General features: G+C 43.4%; 1 protein-coding gene across 1 annotated transcript in view; it reads right to left on the reverse strand.

Annotated features, from left to right (window-relative positions):
- Positions 1 to 1,159: 1,159 nt before the first annotated feature.
- BBX (BBX high mobility group box domain containing) overlaps positions 1,160 to 27,350 on the reverse strand; it is a 71,340-nt gene continuing 45,149 nt past the window's right edge. Inside the window, exons 10-14 of the mRNA XM_066578737.1 lie at positions 24,482 to 24,630; positions 21,614 to 21,706; positions 18,131 to 18,319; positions 8,631 to 8,820; positions 1,160 to 6,889 (exon numbers count right to left, since the gene is read on the reverse strand). Coding sequence (XP_066434834.1) covers positions 6,805 to 6,889; positions 8,631 to 8,820; positions 18,131 to 18,319; positions 21,614 to 21,706; positions 24,482 to 24,630 — 706 coding nt within the window. The 3' untranslated portion in view covers positions 1,160 to 6,804. The remainder of the gene's footprint in view (positions 6,890 to 8,630; positions 8,821 to 18,130; positions 18,320 to 21,613; positions 21,707 to 24,481; positions 24,631 to 27,350) is intronic.

The raw sequence follows: 27,350 nt of genomic DNA on the forward strand, positions 1-27,350 counted from the left end.
GGAGCATCGGGAAAAGCGGGGAGCAGTGCGGTGGACCTCGGTGAGTAATTTCAGCTGCCCTGATGGATCCGATCCACCAGGGCAGCTGAATATGTAACTTTTTTTGCCCTTTTATTTACTTTTTTGCGGTCGGCGCTATCCACTGGATAGCGCCGGGCGGTGGGGGGGGGGGGGGGGCGTGCAGCCCGGAATGACAGCTCCATGCTGTCGGCTACCTGCGGGCACATGCTTTTACGTCCTCAGAGAATAAAGCCCACTTCGGGAGGACGTAAAAAGGCTATGGGCTGGTCGTTAAGATCTTGATTTCTACTGTGATGCCATGCTATGAGTAAGGCCTCACTGCTCTTACAAGTAAAAAGCCCTCTTCTGTTTTGGTGATGAAACCTTTGTTCCTCTAGACGTAGCGGATGCCCTCTTGTTACCGTCGCAGTCCTGGGTATAAACAGATCACAGGAAAGATCCTTTGTATTGTCCCCTCATGTATTTATACATAGTTATTTGATCGCCCCTTTGCTGTCTTTTTTCCAGGGTGAATAATCCCAATTTTGATAGCCTCTCTGGGTATTCTAGTCCTATCATTCTGTTTATTAATTTAGTTGCCCTTCTTTGAACCCCCTCAGGCACTGCAACATCTTTCCTGAGCAACGGTGTCCAGAACTGTACACAGTATTCCATGTGGGCCCTGACAAGTGCCTTATATAGTGGGAGGATAATGTTCTCGTCCCTCGCCCCTATGCCTTTTTTAATGCACCGCAAACTATTTGCTTTTGCAGCAGCTGACTGGCATTGTTTGCTCCAAATGAGTCTACAATCCACTAGTACTCCCAGGTCTTTTTCCATATCATTTTTCCCTAGCAGTACCTCATTTAGTGTGTTTTGGTGACATCCATTCCTCCTGCCCGTGTGCTTAACCTTACATTTATAATGGGTCGAGATTGGTAGAAACCAATGTACTTGTGAACACATTGAGGTGCATAGTGTATACAGACTCTCCTAAGCATTTTCTGTCCATAACGATGAGCAAAGTGTCAGATAATTCAAAAATCACACCAATATTAATAAAAATAACCCAATATCATGTCTCTTCTGTGCATGAAATAAGCATTTGAAACAATGCATTTGAACAGGACATAAAGAAAACAACACAACAATCTAAAGGTCTGTTATACAGTTATGGAAACATTTTATTACCATCTCAAATAGTTTAAGAAATCTACACAGAGCTTGACTGGGAACAAAATAAGATCATCACAGCCGTATAAAACATTAGGTCATTGTTATTTAATAAATATAAGTTCAATTTTGGAGCATAGCATTAGGATGGGTACATCGTCAAACACAAGATGCTCAATGCTTTTGGTCTCATTAATGGAATCGATATCTAATTTTTGTAAAAAAGAAAAAAAAAGAAAAGAAATGGATAACAAAAAGAAAAGAAAAAACAAAATCTATATATACTCGCCTGGGGATTTCTGGAACACTGTGTTTTATGGCACAAACCACAGCACAAATGACAAAAGTTAAAAGCAAACATAAAAAAAGAGCAAAAAAACATTTACTGGAACACTGTATAATTTATAAAATATTTGATGCACTCAGACACCCATTTTTTAACTTAATCACAGGTTTACTACAGTACAGTTGATTTAAAGGATCAAATAATTGTGGATGCAACACACATATGCAGACAACTTGATGTTATAAGTGGTTTAGTAAACTAAAGCAAAAATATTGCAACAGAGCAAATAGGTTTTCTATTTTGGTATTCAAAAAGTTTATAAGGTGCAAACATTTCCCATGAGGGATTTTACCTACAGGTCTGGATGACACTGCTGTGAAGATGATCATGTGAAGACTATGGCAATATTATGGTAATTCTATAAAGCCCTGTTTGTTACAATGTCTACAGAGCAGGAGTAACCATGGAGTCCTCCATACGCAGGATGAAAACCCACAAGACGGTGCTTTTCTGCATCAAGATATCAGAAGTTTTCAGTCCTGGGAGGAAATCTTGCAGTTTTGCCAGCTCTGGAATAATGTATTGGAGACTTGGATATGCTCTATGTACTGTATATACAAACATACAAATCAGGAAATGTTGGAGTGAAATGTTAAGAAGTTGTGCTAGTATCTGTTACCTGATTATACCAATGCCTTGTCTAGAGGATTCAGTGCATTAGCAAATAGAGCTACTAAAAATCACTTACTCAGGGCCAACAATGGCCAAATATCTCAAAAACTATCTAAAGCTTTGCAGGATTTCTGCTACTCTTAGTGCCTAGAAGCTTAAAAATTAAGCAATATCTACAAAAGTTTCAGAAAACAGTCACTACACTACTCTAAGGGAAAGCCACTTAGGTTTTAGTAACTCAGTAATTCACATATAAAATAAGATATTTTCTCTCCTTTTAAAATAAAAAAGGTACCATAGTCATACAGAAATATCTAGAAGCAGTATTGAAATAGAACTAGGGGTAATCTGACAAAAATAGATATATCTAAGGGGATCGCGGGAAGGATTATTTTATAGTCATTGTGAATATGTAGGACCAATAATAAACTAATACAATCCAGAATTTTAGCCTATTATATAATTCCTGAAGTGCCATATTTCATAAGCTAACACACTGATCTAGCAGTGCCAATGCTGTGTTTGTTTTAAGCTGGGGGTCGCCAAGCTTTTTTAACTCATGTGCCACATTGTAATATACGAAGTTGTACTGAGCAGCATAAAAGTCTATCTTTAATTACGAGTTTGCCACGAGAACCTTAAAACTGATGTCAGGAGAGCAGGGTTGGTGTTGCTGTCTAGGTGGCCACATGATGCCAGAAGCCTCTCGTTTCAGCATACAACTGCCCGGATGACCGGACCACCACTCTCTCAAGCTGCTTTTTCTTGCCACCACTTAAATTAAGAGTGGGAGAAGAGTCCACACTCATAGCTGAGAATATATTTTTACGGTTTAAGAACAGTACAGATGTAGAAAACACTAACTTTTACTTTAAAGTGTTACATTTACAGTTTCAGCAAACCTTAAATTGACAACATAAGAAAAGCCATGGAAGAGTCAAGTTCTAGTTTGCTGGAGTTGTGCATGCATATTGTTAAATAAATATATTGAAATGACCGTATTCTAATAATAAATGCAAATTTTAAACTGGTTACTAATTAAGATTTCATCAAACAAACAGAATACTTTGTGTGAAAAATGCTTCCGGGCAATGCTAAGTTGTTAGTACCCAGTCAAGTATCAAGTGGCTGTCATATGATCCTCAACTCGAAGGCAAGTTTCAAACATATGATTCATAGCTAACTACGGTGCCACATTTACAGTAACGGCATGACATTTGCAGCAGCAAACGGCTATGGACCCAAAGCTGGAAGCCTGAGAGCTATATGTGGCTTGTGAGCCGTTGGCTGGGGAACACTGCAAAAAAGCTTTCCTTCTGTGCAAGTTAATAATTTACAGCAAAGAACCTTGATGTCGGGACTATTGCATCACGCTGGCTGTATAGGCACAACCAGCAACGCCTCCCTTATGCTAAACATAGGCATCTCTGATGAGTAACCGTGTCAAGTTTATCAACGCTGTTAAAAATAAAAGGCAGCCTGGTTGTATTAATGGATCTGAAACGTCTGCTGAAGAGATTGATGTCCCCATCTGACTATCTTAAAGTGACCCTCTGGACCTGGAGAAACAAAGATGGCCACACCAGCTTCTCTGACTACCTGATGCACAGTAGTACGCATCATTACTCCAAGACATTACACACTGCTTTGATTGGCTAGTGCTGCCCACATCAGCATACCAATGCACAATGTACATCAGGTAGTCAGAGAAGTGGTTCAGCCATCTTTGTTTCTCTATTCCCGGAGGTTCACTTACAAAAATTTTACAACTACAAACACTCAGCCAACGTATCTTAAATGATGAAATATGTAGTTTCGAGGTACTACTGAACTTCATTCTGCTAAACCTAACCTTCTAGAGCATAGATTGGAGAGCCACTTTATGGACTATAGTAACATGATCAGAGGTCCGGTATACAATGGGACTTCTTAAAGCTAAGTATTTCATTATTATTAGAAAAAAGGCAAACATGTTTATTGCTGTAACAGTACCCAAGGGAAAAAGAACAACTCGCTGCTGAAATAAGGAAGCGGAGCTGTAAAAGGCTTTTACTCATAATATGTAGGCAGTGGTAAAACAAAAATGGTCTAATGTGGTAACAACTTTATCTATATATATATATATATATATAGAAGGTAAGGTAAAGTCCCCTGGTGCAAGCACCGAGTCATGTCTGACTCCTGGGTTGAGTTTTTCATCTTTACCTCCAGCAGGCTGGGTTCTTATTTTACCGACCTCAGAAGGATGGAAGGCTGAGTCAACTTTGAGACGCTACCTGACCCAAACGAGGATTGAACCTGCAACCTTCAGGTCATAAGCGAGAGTTTAGGACTGCATTTCTGCGGCCTTAACACTCTGCGCCAGAAGACACTATTGTAAATTCTTATGTTCAGGATTTTTGTTGTTGCCGTCAAGTACATGATAAAGTATATAAGTCAACCCAATTTCGAAAACAGGCTGAAGAACGCTATCACACCAAAAAAGCCTTCTTTCAATGGAAGACATTCACATGTCTGCTATAAAATAGTAGTAATATCACTTTGAAGATTTAATCCTTGCAGTTGTAAAGGATAAATCTTATTGGGCTCTTGATACATAAACTAGTATATTAGAACCTTGCATAAATACCTCTCCCCCTGTATTATGCACATGAGAGACAGAGAGGAGCAGAATACCATCATCTTCAGCCTGCCATAAGTGCCAGATCAAAGAGCCCACGTGAAGATGAAGAAGTCTGTAGCCAGGGGGCTGCTGAGGCATACAGCCACTATGCCAGGCCACACTCCGTTTTATGCAGAATATTTGTTATGGTCAGCTCTGGCTGTAGAAATCCCTAAAATAGATTTCTGCAGGCTTACCCCCCCTACATATCTAGGAACCTCAGGCACGCTTTAGGCAGCTATATACATACCTTTTACTGAAGCAGTCAGCAAGACATTGCCATTTTTACCAAATTATCGGAAACACATTGTTAAGGTTAACCAAACATATTCCTTACAGCAACACGTGGCATCCTTATACCAAGGTCAAGAAAGACATTTTTTTTAAGTGTGTAACCAAAACTAAACTTATTGATTTTTTTTTTCTTACAAGTAAAGCCTTTTATAAAAGATGTATAGAAGGTATGGAGAACACAAAAGTACAGACAAATACTGCTCCCCTCGTTAACCGTGATGAGATGCACACTCAGTGCTAGTGCATAGTTAATGTTTTACTTCCCTGGAATGACCTGGCTAATAGGAATCCCTGATCTGGGCGCTCTGGTCACCACTCTAAAGTAGAGTATCAATAGCGTCATTGCCCAAAATTGCATGGCAGCTCCATAATGTGCCACAATCCTTAAAGGGCTATTCCCATTCCAGCATTTCATGGCTGAGGTGAGAAAGTCACGGCTATTTCCTGATCACCTCACCGGGTGTTATGGAGGCAGCCAAGGCGGCAGCTGTTTGCAGAATTCCCACGGAAGTGAACGGGAGTTACAGAAACAGCGTAAGGCTGCCACCTGTAGACTTGGTGAGGTAGTCAGGAAACCAGCCACAGGTTTCTCATCTCAGCCAGGAAATGCCGAGATGAAAATACTCTTTTAATACCCTCAAATATGAACAGTGCGCAAAATAGCCAACTATTACGAAGGGGTAAAAAACAGCATCTCAGTTTCATTATGCTTCTAAATAGAAGATTCAAAGTGAAACGCACACCTATGTGAAATGGGATTTGGCAATGATCACAAACGTACATGCAAACATTATCTGTAACACTTCTTCAATTCCAATCCTTCATGAGATCCATTTTGGAACATCTGCCCATTTACTATATCTGAAGTATTAAACTATACTTACATGTATGTTTATGCTGGATAGAGAAATGCCATTTTACATAGGACCACTTCATATTTAGTCTTTAAATTTAAAAAAAAAAAAAGTTTCTAGCGTGTTGACAGAGCTAATTACTATCTATTAAGGCTTGTTATGGAACATGTATGCATATCAGTGGCTGTTGTCAGTACATTAAACAATGACATGTCGTTGTGGCATTTAGATGGCCAGTGTTTATGGCACATGGCATGGGTTGAAGATTTGGAGCAGGGTCTAAAGTCTAGAGAAAACTAGAGCAGTACAGAAGGCAAGGGTCGCAGACAAGACACACAACAACCCTAACAATGGTACACCTGAGCCTACGGTTTAGATCTTCCCGGAACATCTTTAAAACTCAGTCTTAATATAAATGTAAGCATAAACTATTATATAAACCATTTTTGGAACGTAAATCTTCATTTACAAAAAAGACCAAGCATGTCTATTATCTAGTGCAGTGCATCAGTATTTCTTGTGTTTTTGTTTTTTTTTTACATTTTTAGTAACTATTATATGAAACTAGCATCACACTCTGCATCACGGAGCTTCTCTACGGAGATACAGCACCGACGGCTTCTTCGGCTTCACGCTTCTTTTCATGGTTAGCCTCAGCACAAAGCAACAGTTACCCCAACACCGTCTTCATCCATTAGTAGGCCGAAAACAATCTGAGCTTTAAAGACAAAATCCAAGCTTTCAGCTTCTGGCTTCAAGTGAAACTCTTGTCTGCCCCATTTCATGGATAAATTTAGCCTTCCTAAGTAAGGCCCAAGGCTTACATTTAAATATGGAGTAAAGTTTTGTCATAAAGTGTAGCTTCATTGGTCAGCGCAAGATATAAGCACAGCTGCCGGGGACATGTCTTTCTTCTGTCCATCTCTTGCATGGGTAGATCTAGGACTTCTGGAGAAAAAAAAAAAAGCATGATTAGAATATTTCCCATGGACACAGTCCCTGCTGCTGTATCACAGATATATATAGGCAAAAGTTCTGTATAATACCCCAGCATGGTATGACTGCTGCCATACCGACCGAGCATAAATTCCTTCCATTGCTGTCAGATAGGAGTTCAACAGCCGATTTGTGGGAGAATTTGGTTGTAAAAGAATTTGGAGGGGCAGAGAAATCCATTGACCTCTGCTGTGAAGAATTTGGTTCTGTGACTCCTCCCCTCCAGACTGTATCTTCTGTACTTTTCTTCATTCACCTTAACAACAAATCACAGCGCAGCTTTCACGTCATATTCTGCTTTATAAAAATTAAAAAGTTACTTTGTGATTGTTTACTATTGGTGAGAAAGTCTGTTTTTTTAGGCAGTATCACAAATCTGCCCTATTAACGGAAGGAAACAAACAGAGTTGTTAAAGTTCTGGTCATGTGACCTGAAGGCTGGAAGAAAAGTGCAGAATACAGATCCTGGAGGGGACTTACCACAGAAATGGATTCTTCCCAGCAAATGTCAGTGATACTGGGATGGATTTAAAAAAAAAAAAAAATTATATATCTCTCTGGGAGTGCTTCTTTAAAGTGACCCTCTGGGCCTGGAGAGACAAAGATGGCCAAACTAGTTCTCTGAATACCTGATGCACACTAGTATGCATCATTACTCCAAGACATTGCTGCCTACATCAGCATACCAATGCACAATGTACATCAGGTAGTCAGAGAAGTGGTTCGGCCATCTTTGTTTCTCCATGCCCGAAGGTTCGCTTTAAGGATCACTTACAAAAATTTTACAACTGTGCATCGACAGTGCTCTCACTGACCAGAACAAGACACGTGGGCAGCAATGGTTAATTAAAGCAGGCGTAGTCTCCTAATGATACCTACCATGTGCATCACGTAGTCAGAGAGGCTGTGTGTCCATCTTCACTTGTCCAGTACCGGACAGTTGCTTTAACAACAACTTGGCAACATTTGCTGTACATGTATGGTAGACGCGTGTGACCTATGTGGTGGCTTCGAAAGATAGTTGACACCTGGCTACAGCAGATGAGATCTGAATCCACTGTAAACCCAGCCGTTAACCCTTTGGATGCTGCAGACACCGCTGGCTGTAAAAAGCTTGACAGAGGGTGGGGGCTCTCCCTATTTCCCGAAGAATTACCTGCGATGAGACTGCGAGGAGCCGTACAGTTGCCATAGTAGCCTGGGGCCTTTTCTATTCTACCCCACAGAAATTTAAAAATTTTTTTTTTTAAAGAAAGATCGTATGGTACATTAAATGGTACACTGAAAAATACAACTCATCTCTCTTCTAGGAATAGGTTAATGAAAATATAAGAAAATATAACTTTTTGAAGTGAGAAAAAAAAAAAACTAAAGTGAGAAAAATATTCAGGTCCTCACGGGGTTAAGGACACATTGCCCAATAAGTTTTTTTTTTACATGGGATTGTCAGGAAGCATATCCCTAGCAACCAATCTAGCACAGATTAATCAGGGCTTCAACACAAGGCAGAATTGGCACTGAATTTAAGGCAGAGAAAGGACGAGGAGACACGGAGGCTGGACAGAACTTGGACTGCACTGCTCTCTGTCTCTTACTTCTGCATCATTACTATTTTTGTAAGCACATTTGGAACTATATAGGAGTTATGGGGACCGCAGACTGGAATAGCTGAGAAATAATAGACAAATCTCACCTGTGAACATTTTCCATTGCTGCGACCTCAGCCAGAGCAGCTAGACTAAAGAAAGCCGACACAGCCGGTATGTCTTGGGTAATACTGCAGTTCTGGTCAACCTCATCTTCCCCGGAAATGGTCAGCTCTGCTCGGCATGTTCCCTCCACACTGCAACTACCTTGATAACTACTTGGAGGATTCTTGTGATCTGAAAAGAAAATAAACCCATATATAACTGTGTAACATATATGTAAAAGTTGTGACATACCTTTTTTTTTTGTTTCAAAAATATTTCAGTGAATTTTTGCCTTTTAACATACTGAAAGCTTTAATGAATTCCCCACACAGGGGGATAAACAACACATTTAGAGTCCACACATTGTCACAGCATACTTTACAAATCCTATCATTTTTTCCCCTTCTTCCCTCCGCTCTCATTGGTCCCCCTCCTCCTTCTTTAATAAATATAACAATTTCCATTTCTCTCTTCCTCCCCCTATCTCCTCCCACCATGCCTCATTCGATGTCCCTCCTAGTTTTCCTTTTCTTAAATTGGGGGTGGGGTATAAAGATCGTTCCTGGTCTGAGTTGTTCGTACAACATCATTCTTGATATGCTTGTGGTAACTGAATTAAGTGAAAGAGTGTCCAGATAGTGGGGAACAAAAGGCTTGTGAAGGAATCTTCTGATTTATTACAACGTGCTCATGTTACAGGGTAAAAACAAGGAGAATGCATTTCAGTCCTGTACAGGTGATCGAGGTCCTGCACAGGACTGAAAGGCGTTCTCCTTGTATTTACCCTGTAACATGAGCACGTTGTAATAAATCAGAAGATTCCTTCACAAGCCTTTTGTTCCTGACTATTTGGATTTTCTTGAATGAATTGCCACTGGGCGGTGTGGCTGGCATGTGACTGGGCGGTGTGACTGGCATATGACTGGGTGGTGTGGCTGGCATGTGACTGGGCGGTGTGGCTGGCATGTGACAAAACCTGTTTACACGGAACGAGTGCAGAGACGACAAACAAAGTGTGACAACATTTTCCTTCTTATACTAGAAGTTAAAGAGTGGGTAAAAGCCATTGGGAAGCTATGTAAATCTAATCGGTCACGCAAAAATGCTGCGAGAGCTTATGTTGTTGGTTACTGAAGCAGAGGGGCTTGCCTGCTAAGAGGCAGGTCGACAGGGAGAGGGGGAACATTTTGCCAAAGACTCTAGATATAAGGTTGGTCACCTCCCTCCATAAAGACCTTGCCACCAGACACATCCACCATGTATGGGATGTCGCTCCCAAAGTATCAGAACCCCTGAAACAGTTCGGAGAAGTATTTGGAGAATATTTATTTAATGTTGAGGGGACTAGGCATGACCTATGTAAAATTTTAAGCACAGTTTCTTTAAAGGGGTTGTCTCGCGCCGAAACGGTTTTTTTTTTCTCGTTCGGCGCGAGACAAACCCAAAGGATGGGTAAAAAAAAATATATATATATATTACTTACCCGAATCCCCGCTCTGCGACGACTTCTTTCTTCCTTCTCCAAGATGGCCGCCGGGATCTTCACCCACGATGCACCGCGGGTCTTCTCCCATGGTGCACCGTGGGCTGTGTGCGGTCCATTGCCGATTCCAGCCTCCTGATTGGCTGGAATCGGCACACGTGGCGGGGCAGAGCTACGATGACGACGCGGGACCAGCTCTCCGGCACGAGCGGCCCCATTCACAAGGCAGAAGACCGGACTGCACAAGCGCGTCTAAAAACGCCAGAAGACAGCGAATTTAGGCGGATCCATGGCGACGGGGACGCTAGCAACAGAGCAGGTAAGTGAATAACTTCTGTATGGCTCATAATTAATGCACGATGTATATTACAAAGTGCATTAATATGGCCATACAGAAGTGTATAACCCCACTTGCTGCCGCGAGACAACCCCTTTAAGTGCTACTTGATGGCTACCTTTTGAGATGAATTTATAGCAATGCTGCCATCGCAGTAAGGAGAGCGAGATGCCAAGATCTGCTTCCCAATGCTGCATGAATGGAAGTTTGGCTCGCCATGGGGGCTGGTTCATATTGGCCTACAATAGGGATATCATGCCTGTTTGCAGTGGGGCCCATACACAGGTTCTCTCGAATGTTGTAGGGGTGAAGGTAGTGTTAATGGGAGTGGAGGAAGCTGTATATTAGCCTCACCTCAAACTAAAGTCAATCTGAGATTGAGTATTTATCTATCAATTGTTGTGGTGTGAGGAGTTTACCGTGTGGCATAAAGTGATAAAGTAAGGTGATGCATCCGGCTCGCGACCATGGGAAGCTGTCTTCGTGGGAGCTCGGTATGAACACTTAGTTAGGGATAACAGATAACCGGGGGGGGGGGGGGGGGGGGGGGGGGTTGACATCATGGAGTACTTAAACCTATTTTTCCTGCAAATTAGAAAAAGGTGGTAGGTTACTGGTGATAGATGATGAATGTTTGCTGATTTTATATTTTATCCCGGAAAACTGCCCCAAGTTCAATCAGAGTCAGAAAAGAGGCCTCAATGTTTGCCGACAGAGGTCTGCCTGTACCAGCAAATATGAGGGGTGAATCTGCGACAGCTAAGCTGCCAGAAAGTATTTTCTCAGGTTAGGGACTGATAGCGTGGTATACCTTTTACTATAACAGTATACATATATTAAAGAGCCACTTCAGCAGAAACACATTTTTTCAATTCCTGCCCCACTCACCTGATTGCCCGTCACACTCTGGAGGTCTTCTCTGTGTATTTCAGTCACTTCTATGCAATACAGTCCCCTGTGGTATGCTCATCAGGCACCATATTGATGCTACTTTCACATTATTTCCATGATGCATCAGAACAGCATTACATGATCGGCTACAATCTGTACCATTCCTGTAACACTGCCATTTCCTTCTGGATTCTATATTCAGCTAAATAAGCTACAGACCAAAAGTACACAGGCAGGAGGATGAGCTGTGATCTCCTCTATTATACCTGTGTGACGGAGGCTTTGTGATCATCATCAGGAACTGTGACAGGAGTGTCTGTGTCACCTCCCCTGGAGGCAGTTTCTGTAGTAGGATCCACATAATAGCATCACACAGACTGAGAAACTGACTAGAAACTGAACACATAACCCAAGTAAATCTGAGTTGGTCAGAATTGAGATTACATGACCATCTGAGGCTGGGAGTTTCAGACAGAAACCAATAACTAACTAGGGTAACGCTAGCAGACATATACATAGTGAATGAAAAAAAACCATCAGAGTAGTCCTTTAACAATATAAAATAATCTATTAATATAACTTTTTATTGCTTAGATTTATTCACCTACTCTAACATGAGCGTGACCCGTCTTTTTAATCATGCTGTTTTTATTAAATGTTTTATAGTTATTATACACAAAAACACTAAAACCACCCAAACTTCCTCTCACCCTGATCAAACAATCAGACATAGAATGCAGAGTATGTCAGATGCCCCCCGACATCTAATCAACCATTCCAATGTATCAAATGCTATTGATATACCGCCAATAAGTTTATCCGTTTCTCTTCACAGGTTCAGCAATTAAATATCCAACCTTGTTATATTACACCGAGAGTAGGATGCCTCTGGAGAATCCAATAGGAAAGAAACCGTCCAAACATAGGGAAGACAAGGCTAGCCCAGAGCCATCCATCCAAAAGGGACCACATTTTTTTTACATCCTCGTCAGTGTAAACATGCTTTTCCATAGTAATCAACTAATTGACCTTATCAATATAGGCTTTACATGTGGGAGGTGTGTCCCGTACCCATTTCCAGGTCATATAAATCATATGAATCATAAAGTGGAAGGTCCAACACATATACTAAGATACATACATACCATTTGTATACGTTTTATACAACCAATAATACACTCTTGTAGTTTACTACAGATTTCCTATTCCTGTTCAAATTTTTGCAATAATGGGTCAATATTCAGTGCTTCATAACTCAATAAGGACATAGTTGTTTGAATGCCCATCTACTGTCATCAGTTCAGTTATCCCAATTTAAGGACAAGCCAGAGTACGGACTGAAATGTTCAATGGCAGTAATAACATTACGCAAAGATAAATCTGTATCTACCAGTAAAAGCAACATTTCAGCGGCATAAAGAGTTAGCTTTTCACCGCCGGATCCACCCATATGCACGCTGCTAGTGGTTCAATGGCAATTGCGAAGAGCAGGGGGAGACAGGGGAAAACTGTCATGTGCCCCACCAAACTCAAATGCCCCCGCCACCCTAGCTCTAGAAGCCCCATGCAACAGTTTAACATAGGCGACAAAAGCACTCCCCAAAATCCCATTTTAGGCAGCGCTGCCCACAAGAATCCCCATTCAATGCTGTTGAAGGTTTTGGCCACACCCATGGAACATATCCCCCGTTGTGTGCCGCTATTTGCAGAGTTATATACAACCGACACAGATTAATCACCGTAGATTTAGCAGGGATGAAGCCAGTTTGATCAGGATGAATAAGCATGGAGAGAACACTGGGTAACCAGGTGGCCAAGATCCTTGCTACTCTTTTTAACCCTTTCCAATCCAATTTCTTTTCCTGCCGTTATACAATGGCGCTATATGCTGGCTAAAGCCAGTACTGCATGAGGTGACACATTGGATAGGCTCCAACAGCAGAGAGGCTGGCAATATACAGTAAGAGAACGCTGACAGACGTCTTCCAACATCGGAGCTGTACAGCCTTAAATCATAATTTCTTCAGGATCAGAGAGATCGGACAGCTTGAGTCGGGGAGTCAAGGGTCCTTCACCGGTTTGAAGAGTACTAGAATTTCGGCTTCCTTCATAGATTGAGGGATATTATCCTCCTCTAGAGCTCCTTGAAAAACATTCAAAAATTCACCACATTCCTTCTACAATTCACAAAGAAATCCATCCAAAGCCAACGCTTGATTCTTTGCTAGAGAGGCAGTAGCTCCTGCTGGGGAGCGTAATCTTATATTTACTTGCGATTATTTTTGTAACTTAGATAGGTATAAAGTACTATAAAAGTTTTTGAAAGCATCCAGAATCTTTTCAGCCTGGATTAGGACCTCAACAGCTGAGGACTTTATAGAGGGGACAAAAGGCAACCCACGCTGTAAATTTGCTATTGCCGCCAGCATATGTCCAGCCAGTTTCCAGTTTCATAACAATCTTGTTTGGTAAAAAAACAAAAAAAACCCCACCTTTTTCAGCTACTTCTAACATATATTCCTGCAAGAACTCCCTGGTCTCTCTCTAGTATTGTTCATATGTCTCATTAGGCGGAGTGTGTCCCCTAGCTAACCCTAATAATTCTTAATTATAAAAACGTACAATTGCATTTATGAACATAGCGCATCTATGAAATAAATAGAAAATTGGGAGCAACAAACATCGATCAGCACATGGACTTCTGTCTGTGTGCTGACCAATATATATGGACCTCACACATTGCATGTACTATTCTCTTCCATGGAAATGGATTAGAATAGGGCATGTAGCAATTTCTTTTTCACATGGACCATTGTATTGCCTGAAAAATCTGCCAAATATGTAGCCTCACAGCCTGTTAAAGGGCCTGCGCTATCCGTGGAATACATGGACAGCACATGGCCTGCGTGATATTGTATCTTGACGCAACTGAAAGCTAGGGGCTGGCCTGGGTTTGCAGGAGTTAGCGCCGCCTGTCAAGCCCCTAGCTTCCAATTGCCAGCCAGGATTGTGCAGAGCCTCGCCTTGGGTTATACTCACAATGACTGCAGCACAGTGGCAGAGAGAGTCCTAGACTCTGTGTCGGCGTTCCCGAGGGGCTGTCAGAACGCTCCTGGTGGCATAGTGTGTGAAGCCTAGCACCCAGTGCGCTTACCGGCTCCGCACTGTGTCCTGGTCTCACGGCGGCTGAAGGCAGGGGAGTGGAGTAGCTGTGCAGCCGCATCCGCTGAAGCTGGGGACAGAGCGGGACAGGCTCTTCCATACTGGTAAGCAGCGCAACACCATGGGCGAGGATAGTGTTGCCGGCGGCCCTGCAGTACAGATCTGCACGCCACTTCTGAGCACTCAGGGCAGCAGAGACAGCCAATCACAGGCTGGGGGTGTCAGCCTGCATGTCAACAGAGCTGTATTAATCCTGGCTGCCCATCGGAATCAAGGGACTTGACAGGGGGCGTTAACTCCTGCAAACCCAGGTTAGTCCCTAGCTTCCGGTGCCGTCAAGATACAATAATACCCATGGCCTCTATATAGAGCCGTGTGAACTTCCCCTAAGTGTGTATTGTAGTTTATTTCTAAAATATACATGGGATTGCTTTCCTTTTTATTGAGCAGTTAATAAAAAATAAAATGTTAGATAGCAGATACATATAGAAGCTACATGTCAATACTAGGCAACCTGTTATAGGGAACATATAAACTATAGTGAACTCTAGTTGCAAATGGAAGCAAAAAAAGAGGTTTAAACAAAAGCCAAAACAGAGAAACGAGTAAAGAAGCCAAAGGGAATATATGCGTTCAAATTGCAGACTCTCAGTGTGAACAGCAAATATTTAAAATGTAATTGTCCTTTCAGGTGACTTTCAGAATAAGCTGCCGTGTGTGGGAATTAGAGTAATATTATTTCTGATCATTATAGGACTTGTATTCTGTATTTGTCACCAGGTTTTTCCTCTGCAGGCTTTAACTCTCATTTTTCAGTCTGAGCTTTCTGGTGGAGACTAGCTGCTATGATATCTCCCATACACTGCACACATAGTCATAGGTGAGCAGGATCTCTTCTCTATTTCTCAAACACACAGAAGTAGCAGCATGGAAGACATTATACAGCATCACTATGCATGCAGTTATAAATCTAACTCTGTGACAAGACAGTAAGGCCTCATGTCCACAGGAAAAATCAGGCCCACGTGGATTTCTGCTGCTGTCTCATGCTGCTGTCTCATGCGGGAGATCAACTGAGATATAAGCCGTGATCTGCGCTAAAATGGAGCATGTTGCTTTTTTTTCACGCGTGTGAAATCCACAAATCACTTAAAATACTATTTGCGGCTATTTAATTAACTGCTGATGGTCAATGCTTTCCTATGGGGTGCAGATTTGCTAAATATAATTTCCCTGTGGACATGAGGCCTTAGGCCTCCCTCACGCAGACGTTTTTGTACAGCATTTAGCGCTGCGCTGAACGCTGTACAGGGCTCCCATTCTTTTCAATGGGGCTGTTCACACAAGTGTCAAACCGCAGCATCTTCAACCCTGTGCTTTGACAGTGATGCAGGTTGGCTGTTTTTGGCTGTTTTCAGCCCTGCATATTTTGGCAGCACTAAACGCCAGCGCTAGCTGCACTACACAAAAAAAAGGAATACTGACCTAGCTGACGGCTTCTGGGACTCTCCGGAGCTCCTGCAGGCTGCCGGGTACTTGTCAAGCAGACAGAGGATCTTTTGCTAGTGACGGGGATTGAGATACCCCACCTCCAGCAAGAGATTGCTCCGATTGGCGGAGTATCAGCTGGCTCCGCCAATCACAGCCAACACTGGGTGCACCAATCACAGCCATGCATCCAGCGCAGGCTGTGATTGGCAGAGCCAGGTGACATTCAGCGGCACTCAGCCAATCAGAGCAATCTCTTGCTGGTGCCAGGGGATATCAATCCCCGTCACTAGCAAAAGATCCTGTGTCAGCTTGACAAGTGCCGGGAGCTCTGGAGAACAGCGGCAGGGACCAGACAACGTTAGCTAGGCGAGTATTGATATTTTTTTTTCAGCATTTCTGGCTGTGTTATCAGCTGTGCTGTGAAAACGCAGCCAAAACGCTGGCATAACACATGCCAGCACTGATGAAACTGCAGTAAATGCAGCATTGAAAAATGCTCTGTTTCTGCAAACGCCTGTGTGAGGGAGGCCTAAATTACTTACTAGTAAACAGCAGCTTATGTTTGTGTGTCTCTGTTTCTATCTTCCTCCAGCAGCTCCTCCTATAGAAGCATATGTAACCTAATCTGTCTGCGAGCTGCTGACTTGTCTTCACTGAAGAGGGAGGGATTTGAGCAGTGAACTGAAAGTGTGAGATCAGTGCAGGAGGAGGTGGGGAGCCTGATGAGTGGGAAATAATAGTTATCAAAAGAGAAAACTGATGACCAGCAGCACTTTTTCTCACCCCTCTGCCATAGGACGATGTCGCCAGCATCCTCCGTCTTCCCATCTGCTGTGCGGCCATGTGAGGCCATGTGCGGTACAGGTGTATCTTGACGCCACTAGGAAGCTAGGGGGTTGACAGAACTTGGATGCAGGAATGCCTGTCACACTCCTAGCTCCCCATTTGCTGCATTCCTGTAGGTCCTAGCAACAGCGTCTGTAGTGGTTTTTCCCTGTTCTCCACGGTTAGGGTTCGGGTAATGTTGTCCAGTTAGGCTTCAGTTATTAGCTGTACAGGCTTCCATGGAAAGCTGTACAGCTAATAATGTAAGCCTACCAGGAAAAGTAACCCGTACCCTAACCGTGGAGAGCAGGGGAAAAAAATCACTACAGACGCTGCTGGTGTGACAGTGGAGTGCTAATGCAGCAGAGCTCAGCTACTCCCCTTCACGCAAGCCTCCCTGCGGTGCGCTCCCTGCTCAGCCCCCACCTGTGTATGCCAGCGGCAGCACCCGGGGAGACCATCAGCAGGGCTGCTAAGGGGATTGCTGGTGGCACAGGAGAGTCGGTGGCAGTGGGGCCAGTACACAGGAGACTGGGTGAGTGACAGCGGGGACCAGAGGTGGCAGAGGAGAGCCGGCGGCAGCGGGGACACTACAGGGTACACAGTCACAGTAACAGCTGGGTGCAGCACTGCTGAGAGAAGACTACCGCCGGGAGGCAGGTCACTGCCAACAATTCCCCATCCTCATTCTGTGCTCACTGAGTGCCAGGACCTGCAAGAGAAGGTTGCCACCGGCTAATCAGGAACAGGAGGCATCAACCCCCTGTCAATCTTGTCTCCAGCACTTCCTGGTGGCGTCAAGATACACCAGTACCGCCATGTGCCTACTTCCTAAAGGGCCTATCTCCAGCCTATCCTGTCTCATCTCGAGCCATTTAAGGCTCTTTTCCGCATTATAAAGTGCCTAAACAATAAGGTTCCTAGTGTTCTAGTAAAGGTTTTTCTGCTTGCTTCCCGGTTTAGACACTCTGCCTGAATATCCAGCTTAACTGATCTCAGCCAGTTTACAGACTAAATTTTGCCTGAACGCCACCTGCTCTGATCTCCTGCCCGCTTACCATATTGCATGAACTCTGCTTGTTCTGACCTCGGTCTGCTATCTGACTCTGCCCTAGTCTGATCCCGTTGACTTGCTCGGGTCAGTTGTCACTGTACCGAGACTAGACCTGTGGTAACATCTAGGAGGTTCTCTGCAATGAAGACCAGATCCCTCTAAAAAAGGAGTTAAAAGGGTGAAGACTAGGGACCTCCTGGTCAGTGATAGCGCAGGTCCACACCAGCTGTGTAACAAAGAAAAAACAAACAAGTCTTACCCAAAACTGGACCCAGTGAAGAAGGCTCACAATCCAAAGACCTAACTAGGTGTGTAATTTTAGTTTTTCTTGCTTTCCTCTTCTGACTTCCAACTAGAGGTTCCTGTGTTGCTGTAAGCTCTGGAATGGGAACAGAATTGGAACTGCTCCTTGGTGAATTTTCAGTGGTGTTCTTGTCTTCCGTTATGGCTAGACCAAAAATAAAATATGAACAGTGACTAACTTTACTAATCAACCATCATGGCTGTGACTTAACAATATATAACATTTATTTAATTATGAAGTAAATACAGCAGTGTGGAGGCTTTGATCAACTGGGCATCAAAAAAGCTATTCTTTTCTCCCTCTTGGCTTGCCTCATGTTACTGAGCTCATCCCTCTGAGGACACTGCTTTTGCAGTGAAACATGTCAGTGGTGCTCCAGTATTACTTTTAACTAGCAGAGTTATTGCCTCTCATAGGTGTGACCCTAGTCTGCAGATATTGGCTCTACATGCATCTAGCTATATTTAGCAAGTTATTGCACCTCACTGCTGGCTACATTTTGTAAGCTACTGCGTCTACTATTACGGTATAAGGAGGCACTTATTCTGTGGTTTTAATCATCGTGTTTTATCAGTTTATTACGCTAACTTTTCTCCCTAGGGAGAGCACTTAGAGGATGAGTGAGGAGACTCAAATGGCCATTCATGCTCCTCTGGGTAATATGCAAATAAGGGATATGTTATAATACCTCTACAGTGCCACCTATTGAAAGGCAGCATTCCTTCAAGCTGTCTAGGTGCTCTCCCTAACGAGAAAAGACCTTTTGAGTCTCCTTACTCACCGTCTAGGTGCTCTCCCTAAGGAGAAAAGATAGCGTTTCTCATCCCCGTCCCAGGCCTCTCACTAGCAAAGCCAGACTTCTACTGTACACCGATGAAGGGCAAAAACCTTGAAACAGCTGTCTGTACATGGAATCTGGCTTTGCTTTTAATTCCAAGTCATTGCTACAAGGTTTGTATAAAGAGTCTAACTTTGGCTCGAAGGAATGCTGCCTTCCAATAGGTGGCGCTGTGGAGGTATTACTCCATCTCCCTTATTTGCATTTTTCAATTTATTAATAAAGGCTATGCTTTGCATTTGTACATCAGTAAAGAAAAGTAGGTCTTTTTGATGTCCGGCTGCATAACTTAGTGTAAAAAATATATATAGCCTCATTCTCCACTGGGTTTGAATTTGAAATCTGTGTGCAGAAAAAAAAGGTGACATGCCCCTTTGTGATGTGGATTCTGCAGCCTATATACGAGTCAGGATTTCTGCACACAGATTTTCACACCGAAAAGGGCTATAATCTGTGTGTGAATACGTGGCAATATATTTACACAACTATGACAGAAAACGGCTCAGTTGTGAATTTCTGCTGTGGATTTTCGACCAAATTCTTGCTGGAAACCGCAAATTCAGGCAATAATTATGCTGTGTACACACGGCTGTTAACAGGGAACAGAGTGAGAAATCGCTCACTTGCCGGAGTTGCTTCATTTTTAGCAAAGCTAAAAACCAAGTGACTGTCAGCCCGAGTAATCAGGAGCTACTCAATGTTTGAGCGACTCCTGTTTACGGTTAATGAAGGCGGGTGGGCTAGAACAATCCCGGCCGCTTCGCCTCCATTCACTTGAATGACCATCACTCCTGTGCAGAAGCAATAGTTGGGTGGCCGTCCATGAGACAGCTGTTGGTTTCTTATGTGTCCGACAGTCGTCCTGTGTAAAGGGCCTTTTAGTTACCCATGACATCCAATCATGATGCCCTTTCATTTGGTAAAATGTCAGAGCAAGAAACTGATTAGATGCTACGAGAAACCCATTCACCCCCCCCCCCCCCCCAACATAATACAAAATAAAACTCGCTGTAAAGCAAAAATGACACAAAGTAATACTACACTGCTGAACATAGAAAAATAATGAGCTGGCTTTTGCTAGTTTGACAACTTCTTCTTAATTATGTGACTGCTAATTGTGTACTGTATGACTCAGCAGTGCAATAGCAATCAGCTGCTTCTGAGACCAGCGGGGTACTGTTACATCTTAAAACAGGTGGGGACATAATGTTACACTCTACCAGGCATTAGTGGGGACCATCCGGAATATACAGTTCTGGAGACACTCATATCCCATCCCTTCATTCACGTCCTCTCCTATCCCTTGGTTCAACTTGATAGACAGATGTCTTTTTTTAAGCACTGTAGCTATGTAACTCTTATTTAAGTGATCAGGCCTCAAAATGCCAAGCTTCACCGATAAGGACCAGTGGATCAGACAAAATAATTGGCATAAGCTTGTGTCAAAGAGTGCCCATTTTTAATAACACAGAGCTGTAAGGCTGGGTTCACAGAGGGCGGATTTGCTGCAGAATTTCCCACTGGAATTTCACTGCAGCCGCCAATCCCGGGATTAGCCAGCCATGTGGACGAGATTTTTGACAAATCTCGTCCACACGGGGTGGACAATCCGTCGTGGCAAAGCCGGCGCTGCGGTGCAGATTACCGGGACGCAGCATGTCCATTCTTTTTTTTCCCCGTTGCCACCTCGCTCCTTTCTATGGGAGGGCTGGCCTCAACGAAATAGCATGCGGCTAAGCCACTCCAAAGCTAAGTGCCACGGGTTTTGGAGCTGCGCTTATCCCGTAGAAGTCTCACAGTTTTTAACTGCGACAAAACCCGAGATTTCTGCGGCAAATCCGCCCCGTGTGAACCCAGCCTTAAACTGTGACGTTCGGGGGTGTGGTGGCATAAGCATATTTACTGCACTTATCAATATAATGAGAGGTAAAACTTAGCAGAAGGTGTCCATTCCCTTTAAATACATGAAGCATCCCCTTTAAGCGATGTAGATATAGTTACAGACGCCATAAGAAAAGACATGTAAACAACAATCTTTCTCAGAATTAATTATTTCTTTCACAATAAGGCGAAACAAACCCCCAAATCAGTTGTCATAAAAGAAAAAAAAACAAGTTTAAGGCCAGGCTCACACAAACGGGTAAGATTCCACTGGCGGATTTCTGCAGCCTAAGGCTGGGTTCAAACAGGTTGGATTTGCTGCGGAAATGCCATCCAAAGTTTCACTGCGGCAGAATTGCCTACGGCCGCTAATACTAGAATTAGCCGGCCATGTGTACGAGATTTGTCAAAAATCTCATCCACGCGGGATTGCCAATCCGTCGCGGCAAAACCAGCGCCAATTACCCGGCCGCAGCATGTCAATTTTTTTTCTGTCGCGGCCGTGCTCTCCTCTATGGGAGCACCGGCCGCAACGGAAAAGCATGTGGCCAAACCACTCCAAAACCCGCAGCTAAGTGCTGTGGGTTTTGAGGCAGTGCTTACCCGGCAGAAATCTCGCAGTTTTTCGCTGAGGCCAACTGTGAGATTTCCAGCGGGATTCCGCCCTGTAGGAACCCAGCCTAGTAGTAAAGAATGTTGTCAACGTGTAGAATACGTACCTTTATCCGATGTGCTTTGTTTCTCCTTTTTATGTTTGTATTTGTTTACAATTTTGTGAAACAGATTTTTCTTTTGTGACTGTAAAGGACCTGCTACAGAAATACAAGACAAGATCACAGTTAGAATTGTGAAGATCACCCCTTATCCAACACTACAAGATGATAGAAAGAGGTGTTAACTAGTTTAGACATTTCTTATTGTAGTTAAATGGAAAAAAATGCAATTGCACCATTTTTCGAGGAGTTTTGCTTTTATGGCATTCATGGTTTAAAGAAAAAAATTACATGTTAACTTTATTCTAAGAGTCAGCACCATTAGGACGACACTGTCTAGATATATTTTTAGGTTTTTCAACTTTTAAAGTGCAGTTTGTGGACGGCTGCATTCGCAGATGAGAGCGACGAATCTGCCCACAAAAAGGATACGTTATCTGTGCATGTGCTGGTCAACAAACTTTCAATACATGCCTGAGAAACCAAAGTGCTCCATTGAGGACATAGAACTCAGCAGCCGAGGTGGGCGGACTTATGCTAAAACCTGTGGCCAGAAGTGACATCCAGGCCTGCCCACCGGACCGCTGGCACTAGCATACAGCATGTGAGATTTTACAACCTTTACACCGGTATGCTTACAAATGGAAAGTTATTAATGCTATAATTCCCTTGTCTACTCCTGTAGTTAGTTTAGTGGGATAGAAACCGCTGACAGGTTCATTTTAAAGTTTAGATTGCCTCGGGGGGGGGGGAAAAAAAAAAGTGAAAATGGGGATCTTAAATTTTCTTATTTTTTTTTCCTTGACAATTTTACATGATTTTGGTAGCCCCATTAGCGGACTTAAACTTGTGATCGTTTGAGCTTTTCTATAATATACTGCAATACTTCAGTATTGCAGCATATTGTATTTTTAATGTTCATTTATTAAGCCCTGCCACAAGCAGGGCTTAAACGGGTTTCTGGTTAACGGTCGATTTTTTAAATATAAGTTCAAATGTGAAAAAACAACAAAAGCAGCGGTACTTACCTGTCCTCTAGCCCGCAATTAAGCACTGAAGCCCCACAGTCCTCCCAGTCTTTGTTGTGGAACTGCCGCCACCTGAACATTGCAGCCAATCAATCAGAGGCCAATCAAATACTTGAAGTCATGAAAGCAGGAGAATGGCACCTGATATTTGTGGCCTCTGATAGGCTGCAGTGGTCAGGTGATACTCATTCCATAAAAAAGACCAGGAAGGCCACAGGGCTGCAGTGTTAAATTACCAGGGCAGAAAATGGGTAAATACCCCTGCTTTTGTTATTTATACCTATAATAAAACAAAATTGTCCAGCAACTGAACAGCCTCTCCAACCCCTTTAGTAGCACGCCTGGAAAATCTACTGTGAGGCTCTATTATATAATAATAAACCTGCCACTGAAGGGGTTAATAGGGTTAAATGCATGGCAGTCCTGGAGGCCTTCACTAAACCAGGGGCTACCACTGCAGCCATCAGCATCCTGCGATCACATTATAATAGATTGATGGTGTGCCAGAAGAGGACACCACCCCCTCCGGCTAAGAGCTTACATGCCATGATCAGGATTGACAGCGCATCCAAGCTGTCAGACAGCAATTAGCGCTAGCTCCGACCGCAGCTATATGTATGGATGTCAGCTGTTTAAACCAGCTAGCACCTGCCAGGTATGCGGCGGGCTCAGTTCCTGTGCCCACTACATACCCAATCCATAACTCTGATGTAGGTGTTTTTTACACTAGTGTCATGATTCTGTTCACTTTTCCGTTGCCTAACGCAACAATAAAGGTCTGCTGCCCTATTCTACCATCAAAAATGCTGTAAATCTGACAGACCTATTATAAGAAAGTGAAATCTATTGGTTCCATTAGTGTTTAAGCAAGTTAGTGTGAAGAGCGCCTTCCTGTGTGCACAGCAGCAGCCACGTGTACCCCCTGTGAATAGACAATGACTATAGCAGTAGCCTCACGCTCCACTAATGGCTGGCTGTGGGATTTGCAGCTGCAAGAGGATTTTGCTGTAGAGGTCACCCTATGACCTGCAATAAGTGACACCTGAGGCGTTTCAGCAGAAGAGTCAGCTTTCTATGGATTTAAAAATGCCCAGAATAGTTCAATTTTTCAATCCTAATAGTAAAAAGCTAGAAAAACTCATTACGCTCTCATGTAAATTGCATGTCAGACAAGTGCAATGCATTTTTTTTTCATGCTCCCGTTGGAAATACTGGGTGATTCTTGAACAAAACTGGGACATGCTGCAATTTTTTGATCTTGGATCAATCTAAAGGGGGGGGGGGGGGGGGGGACGCTCATGTGTATAAACCCGTTGAAGCCAATTAGTTCTTTCCCCACGCAAGTTCCACCCATATCACAATTGGATGGAACTCTAGTGGGAATATCCCCTGTGTAAACACAGCCCTGCAGCTCGGTCACACGGGCGTATGCGTACAATGCTGGGAGTCTCCCGCAGTATTGTACACATTACAGCCCATACGCTCTGCCGGCAGAAACCGAGTATGCTCGGGAGTGACGAGGTCACGGACATGAACAGTCCTATTTTTTTTCCTTAATTCCCCGCTCTGCCCATACGCAACAAATGCACCATAGAAGGGCTACTCATGATACGCAGAGAAATAGAGCATGCTGCGATTTACTTCTCCTGCGGATCAATATGCAATGTTCACATTGCCCGATTCACTGCATTTTACGCACGGGATATACGGGTGCATTATATGTGGTGACAACATGCCGTCTGAACGAGCCCTTAGAAGTATTTGAAGACCGCTCACAAAGGAAACATGCAGCTTCTAGAAGCACAAGCATGAACAATGTCTGCACACATGAGATCGCAGGTATTACCTTTGTTTGCCTTCTGTTCCTCTAGTTGGACATTATTAGACTTTTTCTTCTTCCTCTGCAATGAAGCATTTTTGCGATCAAATGTAACCGGACTATACTGAGGAAGACTATTGAATTTCTTCTCGAATTCTTCTTCAAGCTTCGCCAAACTATGAAACAAAGCAGTCAGACCCTTAAAATCATTCAAGTACCAGTAATTACACAAATCGCACATTATTAATCGAGCACAATGATTTCTATTGGCCAGAAAAACAACCTGCGGATCACTAATTAATTTCCCAACTTGTTCTAGAAGGATATGATTAATTATTCCTTAGCTTCTTCTACTCCTTACATTGCAAGTGTATCTTTACATTAAGACATGTCAGAATACATCATTAGTACAGCCTGCGCCCAATGGATTATGCTCCTTTTCATTATAGTCCAAGTACTCTTCGGCCTCCTGTCCACGGGCGATATTTCATTGCGTTATCTGCGGTGATAATCTGCACGAGGTTAACGCATGAAACGCTTGCCATAGGAGAACTATGGAAAGCACAGCCCGATGTAGGCTGAGTGTCCACAGGCGGGACAAAATATCGCAAGTAATATTCCGCCGCGGAGGAGCACTAATGTCATCATGATTTTCCTCAATGAACCTGTCTTAATTATAGGTTGACTGCGGAGAATCGCAGCATGGCGCGATTTTCAGATGCGAGCGGAAAATCGCGAGTGGAAATCCGCTGCGATTTTCTGAGCGCATATAAAAATCGCGGCATGCCGCGATTTTCTGCGATGAATTTATCACAATGATAGGTTCATCTAGGAAAATCATGGCAACTTTAGTGTTCTCCCGCAGCGGCAATCTGCTGCCTTTAGACGCAACGTCCATGGACAGGCGGCCTTAAAGTGCCGTGGTTCTGACACCTTCATTTTACAAATGCCACCGTAACGCAGTAACACATTGGCAGCTATGTATGCATGTGTCAATTCTACAGGGTACATTTTGCAATTTAATGAAAATGATTAAAAGAAAGTGTATTCATAAATGGTTAAAGTGTTTTTATATATTTCATTAGTAGTCAATCATCATACAAAACGTAAAAAATGACTAAAATGAATGTTCTAGCAAACTAATTAATCTCCTCGTTAGAATAGAAAGTTATAATATATATAATATCACATAATAGGAAAGGCTTGTGCATAGATGATGGGGGATAAGGTTATGATGCAATTCAATCAATCAGCTGCAAAAACGTAATCAAGTGTTTGATGGATGAAGTTGGTAAGTACATTTAGCGCTAGCGATGAGGAAGAGTACAATGATTAACAGAAAGAACACAAACTGATGTTGAAAGAGTAGCTGCACTTTCATAGACATGTCAGAAGTATTGATTAGGGGGGTCCCACTGCTGACCGCTAGAATGCGGGGGCTGCAGTGCTCACCCGAGTGCTGTGCTGCCTGAGCTTGTTTGCTTGTTTTCGGTTGCTTCCGGCAGCTAAAGAGTGCCTCCTAGAGGCATGTTGGAAGCTTCTATACACCTCTCTGAGGCCGTCTTCAGCTGCCAGAAGCTGCCCCTTCATTTTAGCGATCATCGGGGGTCTCAGCAGTGAACCCCACTGATCAATACTTTTGGCATGTCTTTATGGCATGTCAAAGGTTTTCTGAAAGTGCAGCCACTCTTTAAAGAAAAAGGCTAAATAAATAAATAATTAGTTAATTGATCAAATGAGGGAATGCATAAAGAAATTGCTGAGTGGACACAGACTAAATATGTAGTATAAGATGCATTACTGAATCAAAGATCATAGCAGCATAGGAAACCAAAATTATAAATTCAGCTGAAAAGCTTAGCAAGTATAACAAATTCCGACACTCCCACACAGACGCTTTTTAGCGCAATTAGTGCGGCGATTTAAGCACCGTGCTAATCGTGGTACAACGCTCACATTGTTTTCAATGGGACAACTCACACAGGCGCAGACAAATGCTCAATTACGGTGCTGAAAAGTGCATCAATTTTCAAGTGGCATGTGTTCCATTTCTGGCCGTTTCAGCATTTTTAATTGCTGTGCGTCGCCTATTGAAATGAATAGGCAGAATTTTCAGGGCTGCTGAAAACGCGGCACAACCTGGTACCATGTTTTTGACTGCGCAAAACGCCCCAGCTACACAACGTGAAAAAAAAAAGTAATCCTCACCTAGCAGGCACCATCCGGGTCCCTCCCGCTGCTCTCCGGCGCTCCTGCAGGCTTCCGTACAGTTGTCAGCGCCGACAGAGCATCTCTTGCTGGTAACGGGGATTGAAAACCCCACCTACAGCAGGAGATTGCTTTGAATGGCTGAGCCAGCGCTCGAGAACCAATCAGAGCCAGTGCTCGATGAACCAATCACAGCCATGCATTGAGCGCTGGATCCGATTGGTTCTCGAGTGCTGGCTCAGCCAATCAGAGCACTTGGTTTCCACTCCTGGTTACCAGCAGGAGATGCTCTGTTGGTGCTGACAACTGCACGGAAGTCTGCAAGAAGGTCAGCGAGCAGCGGGAGGGACCCGGACGGCATCTGCTAGGGGAGTATTAATTTTTTTTTTCCAGCTTCAGCTGGAAACGCAGCTAAAACGCATGACAATAGTCACTGGAAGAACTGATCTGAGTCTGCTGGGATCATGCAGCTCTGCTGTAACAGGGGGCTCCTGGCGTTCATGTGATCAGCAGCTGCGCGTAGTGCTCCCCTAGCAGATGCCGTCTGGGTCCCTCCCGCTGCTCGCTGACCTTCTTGCAGACTTCCGTGCAGTTGTCAGCACCAACAGAGCATCTCCTGCTGGTAACCAGGAGTGGAAACCAAGTGCCCTGATTGGCTGAGCCAGCACTCGAGAACCAATCGGATCTA

This window comes from Eleutherodactylus coqui, chromosome 1, assembly GCF_035609145.1.
Source record: "Eleutherodactylus coqui strain aEleCoq1 chromosome 1, aEleCoq1.hap1, whole genome shotgun sequence".
Lineage (NCBI taxonomy): Eukaryota > Metazoa > Chordata > Amphibia > Anura > Eleutherodactylidae > Eleutherodactylus > Eleutherodactylus coqui.